The sequence below is a fragment of the Grammomys surdaster genome, unplaced genomic scaffold (genome assembly GCF_004785775.1).
Source record: "Grammomys surdaster isolate TR1022 unplaced genomic scaffold, NIH_TR_1.0 192, whole genome shotgun sequence".
NCBI lineage: Eukaryota > Metazoa > Chordata > Mammalia > Rodentia > Muridae > Grammomys > Grammomys surdaster.
Window position 1 is genome coordinate 2754613 of NW_021604637.1, and position 4788 is coordinate 2759400.

General features: G+C 44.9%; 1 protein-coding gene across 1 annotated transcript in view; it reads right to left on the bottom strand.

The window, feature by feature from the left end:
- The window catches only part of Itgad (integrin subunit alpha D), a 29618-nt gene that overhangs the window by 6969 nt on the left and 17861 nt on the right, over window positions 1–4788 (bottom strand). The window contains exons 21-23 of the mRNA XM_028769342.1: window positions 861–977; window positions 649–728; window positions 457–540 (exon numbers count right to left, since the gene is read on the bottom strand). Coding sequence (XP_028625175.1) covers window positions 457–540; window positions 649–728; window positions 861–977 — 281 coding nt within the window. The remainder of the gene's footprint in view (window positions 1–456; window positions 541–648; window positions 729–860; window positions 978–4788) is intronic.

Sequence of the window (4788 nt, forward strand, 5' to 3'; positions counted from 1 at the left end):
GGTTAGATAGCTGGAAACCCACACAAGACTTCCTGCAGAAGCAAGCTTAGAGGCTGCTCCAGACTGGACACAGTTTGAGTGTGTTCTCTGAGGGGTCCTGTGTTGGGCGCTTGGCCCTCAGGTGACAATGTTGGGAAGGGGTGAGACCTTTATGAGGGGAGAACCTAGGGAGAAGTTGCCTGACTGGCACCTCCTCCTTTGCTACGCCTCCCTATCCTAGCTGTGTGATCATCTTCTAGCTCGCTGTTCTGTCCTTGGCACACCCTCTGCCATCTGTGGTCCAAGGGACTCTGGTCAAATTTGGCACTCTGCTGCTTAGACTGTCACCCTCCAGACTGTGAGCTAAAGAAACCTCCTCTTTATAAGGATCCTGCCTCAGTCACCATCATGAAACAGACTGTCTCAGAAGCCCATTACAGAGGTTCCAGGCTTGGTGGAAGGTCTAAGGATTCTTACCTACTGATCACGGTATAGACCGTGTACTTCACCGGGAGCTCCAGCTGGAAGGTAGTCTTGTTGGTTTCAGGCTTATTATTCTCACTGGGGAAAAAGAGAGGAAGACGAATGTGAAGGGATCCAGGAAACGGATACCCAGCTGGGACATAAAATTGGACTAGGAGTGATGTACCATACTTCTCCTGGGCTCACCTGCTTGCGCTGGCCCTCAGAAGCAGCCTGTCCCCCAGGAAGGCCTTGTAGGAGACATCAAAAGTGATCATGAAGGTGGCCTGAGGGGAAAACAAAAGAAGACATGGAAATGGAGAGGCTCATGGGAAAGAGGCTCATGGAAATGGAGAGGCTCATGGGAAAGTAGGGGAAGGCCAGTGCTGAAGATTGGGGGAGGGGCGGATAGCACTGACCTTTGCACCTTCTCGGAAGATGGGGTGATTGATGCTACAGCTGCTGCTCCTCAGGCTCTCCTGGCCCATGGGGGGCTCGGCCTCACATGCCAGGCGTAGCGGGTACTGATGAGGTTGCTTACAGGAGAGGAGATGAGTTCGAGTTATTGCATTAGTTGCCTTCCTGCTGCTATGCTAAGAAAAAAAGTCTATGGCCAAGGCAACTTAAATGTAGAAGAGTTTACTTGGCACAGTTCCAGAGGGAATCGAGTCCACCATGGCGGGGAGGCATGGTGGCCAGAGCACAAACTGAGGCTCACAACCTCAACCATGGTATAAAGCTTCAAGCATAAGCTGCAAGCAGCCAAAAGCTTTTGCTCTTGTCCCCGACCCAGCAGTGGTGCACTTCATCCAGCAAGGCTGCAGCCCCTAACCTCCCAGACAGTGCCACCAACTGAGGACCAAGTATTAAAACTCTTAAGACTATGGTGTGGGGGGTGGCAAACCAACATAGTTAGCCATATATGTATAGATAGGACTGGTGTATGACAGCAGTGGCATTGCCGAACAGTTGGGGGATAACATATTTCTCAGTAAATGACACCAAGAAAAATCATCCCATATTGAAAAATAAAAGTACAAAAAAAAATGAAATTGGATCCGAATCTTATTTTATGCATTAAAATAAACTCTAGTACTTTAAAAGACTTATCGGTTCAAAAGTAAAATTATATCCCACCCCCGTGTGTGCTAAAGTGTGTGCTCGTGTGTGTGTGTGTGTGTGTGTGTGTGTGTGAGGGGGGGGAGAGTCAGAAGCCTTGGGGATTGAGCTCAGGTCATCAATCTTGGCGTTAAATGCCCTTAACCACTTTTTCTGGGCTGAGGATGTTATATAATTGTTTCATGGTTGACTCCTAGAACCTCATAAATTGGGCATAATAGCATATGCCTGTAACCCTCAACTTCAGAAGTTCAAAGTCAGCCTGGGACCATGACACCTTGCCATCACTGAGTTCCTGATAGGTGTCAGATCTTGCTGGAGTTGGCAGGAACAAGGAGACAGAGTGGATACAGGAAGGGAGGCAGTGACCCTTGGTGTATATGTCTGGGAGAAAGTATGATCTTGGGGAGGGGGACAAAAAGCAGAGGCCTAAGGTCTATGGGCAGGTGGGAAGACACACACTGGGGGCAATGGGATGTGACAGTATTTCTTAAACAAGATTCATATACAAAAATACTAAGAATAAAGGAAAAGATTGAGAAACTCAATTCTAGTTGAATGAAGACAACCTTTATTGTGTTAAGACACAGTACAGAGACTGAAAACACTATCACATCACTAGAATAGGACCATTAGCATATGTAAAGACCTCTTGCAAATCAGCGTTTGAGACTGGGTCTCTCTAGGTAATTTGGAATGGCCTAGAACTCACCATATAGACCAGGCTAGCCTCAAACTCACAGGGATCCTTTTGCCTCTGCCTCCCAAGAGTTCTGACATTAAGGGTGATTGCCACAACACCCAGGTTTCTTTGTTACTATTTTTTAATAGACAGGATCTCACTATGTAGCTGTGATTGGCCTGGAAGTCATTATGTAAACTAGACTGACTTCAAACTCGCAGAGATCTGCCTGTCTCTGCCTTGTAAGTACTGGAATTAAAGGCACGTGCCACTGTGCTGGCCAATGTTTTAAATACAAGAAAGAACAGAAAAAAATATGTAGATAGACACATCCCAAAGGATCATAAAATATATGTAAAGTCTCTAGAATATTCCAAACAAAAGCTACAAGGAAATACAGAGATGACATCGACAGCTGAAAAGTCAGACAGACAGACAGACAGACAGACAGATCCTCTCATGTGCTGCTCACAGAGTGTAAATAGGTTAAAAACACTTCTAAAAGTGGTAAAGCTATAGAATCCATGTGTGATATAAACCTTCCAGACTGTCATCCACTGTACACCAGGATACCAGTTCAAGAACAGTCGTGGCTCAAATCGGGAAAGCAGCCATCAGTTGCAGAACAGATAAACTGTGGGCATATTCATACAGAGGTCTCATATAGCAACGAAACTGTTCTACTATTGTGTTAATGTTTAAATGGCATCTGTTTGTATACTTTGTCCTCAGTGATGGTGCTGTGTTTGGGTGTTGTAGAATGCTGGGGGTAATACAACCTAGCTGGATGACACAGGTTATTCTGAATGGGTCTTGAGGCATCCAGCGTCCTGCCTGAGCTCTGAGGCATAACTGGCTCTCTTATACACCACAGAGGCTGCAGCCACTGTGCCTCTCCTACTATGTACAGACCTTACCTTCTGCGATGGGTGCTAATCATGGTTGCCAACTTGATTACATCTGGAATCAACTAAACCTCAAGCTGATGGGCACATCTGTGATGGGATTTTCTTAATATGATTGAGGTAGGAAGTCCCACCATAAATCTGAGACACACCTCTAGTGTCAATTGACAGAAAGGGACATTGAAGGAGACTGCTCTTTTTCTGCTTGCCTTCACTCCAGTGTAATAGGCCCTGAGACCTTTGCACAACTGACAACATGTTAATGGCAACATTTTAACCTGAAAACCTAGCACATAGGTCCCAACACCTGCCCAAACCAGAACAAAGGGCTGATCCATCGAAGACCTGGTGCATAGTTTCAGGGTCCAGAAAGATCTCTAGATGCACTAACCTTGCTTTATGGCTCCTGTAGTTTGCTTCTTTGCTAGCTATTCTTGACAACCAGAGTGTGTTAGCCAGGATGTGGGTTTTGTTCACAAAAGACAAAAAACCAACCAACCAAACAAACAAAAAAAAAAAAAAAAAAAAAACAGTAACCCCCAGGGCTGCATGATTTTGGCAACATCCTTACACAGCCACCAGTCGACAATACAGACTTCCTTTTCAGCTTTAAGAGTGTCAGTATGCTCTCTAGTGGAATTACCTCACAGCACTAACTAGCAAGTTCATCTACCCTGTTGCTGTGACTAGTGCTAAACCCATCTTTTCCAGGATTCCAGAACAGACTGGAGGCCAGGAGCTCTCTAAGGAGTCCTCCAGGACACCAGCACCAGATTGAGATTCCTGAGATATCACTTTCATGACTGAAATTCCCATATTCTCTGCCTCGCTGTCCAGAGTCAGCCATTGCTGGACTTCCCAGACAACACCCTAGAAGCTAATCTAATACACCCCCTTTAATATATATTCACTATATCAGGGTCATTTTTATATATTCATTATATCAGGGTCATTTCTTTAAAAACCCTGACCGGCACACCTTCTAAACTGTGAGCCAAGTATGCCTCCCTCTCTTAGGTTGTCTACATGCAGCAACATGAATGAATCTCCCAAACAATGCTGAAGGGAAGGGTTAAGACACAGAAGAGCATACACAACGTGCTTCCAGTCACATGCAGTTTAAGCACCGGCAAAACTGAACAGCATGATGTAGGGACACGCTCATGGATGGCAAACCTACAAATACCTGGAAATGATTAGCAAGGAGTTAAAAATACGATTATCTTAGGAGACAGAGTGGGGCTATACATAGGGAAAGATACAGAGTCGGGGGGGGCCTTTGAGAATACTGGTAGTTTTTTTTTAACTTTTGACTAGGTACTAATTTATGGATATTTGCTCAGTATCATTTATTAATTGATACATACCTTTATCTGTGTACTTTTCTATTATCTATGATGATATTTCATACCACACATGTGGTAGAAGGAAACAGGAGATTATAGGGCAGGGGAGAAGCATCTTGGTTTGAAATGGCCTGAGGATTGCAAGATTTTGTGTGTGAAGTTTCTATGTGTGAGTGGACACAGTCCCTATTGTGAGCTAGTAAGAAGGCAGAAACTTAACCAGACTGTGGCATTTAAAAGTGGAGTCTTCTCTCTCTCTCTCTCTCTCTCTCTCTCTCTCTCTCTCTCTCTCTCT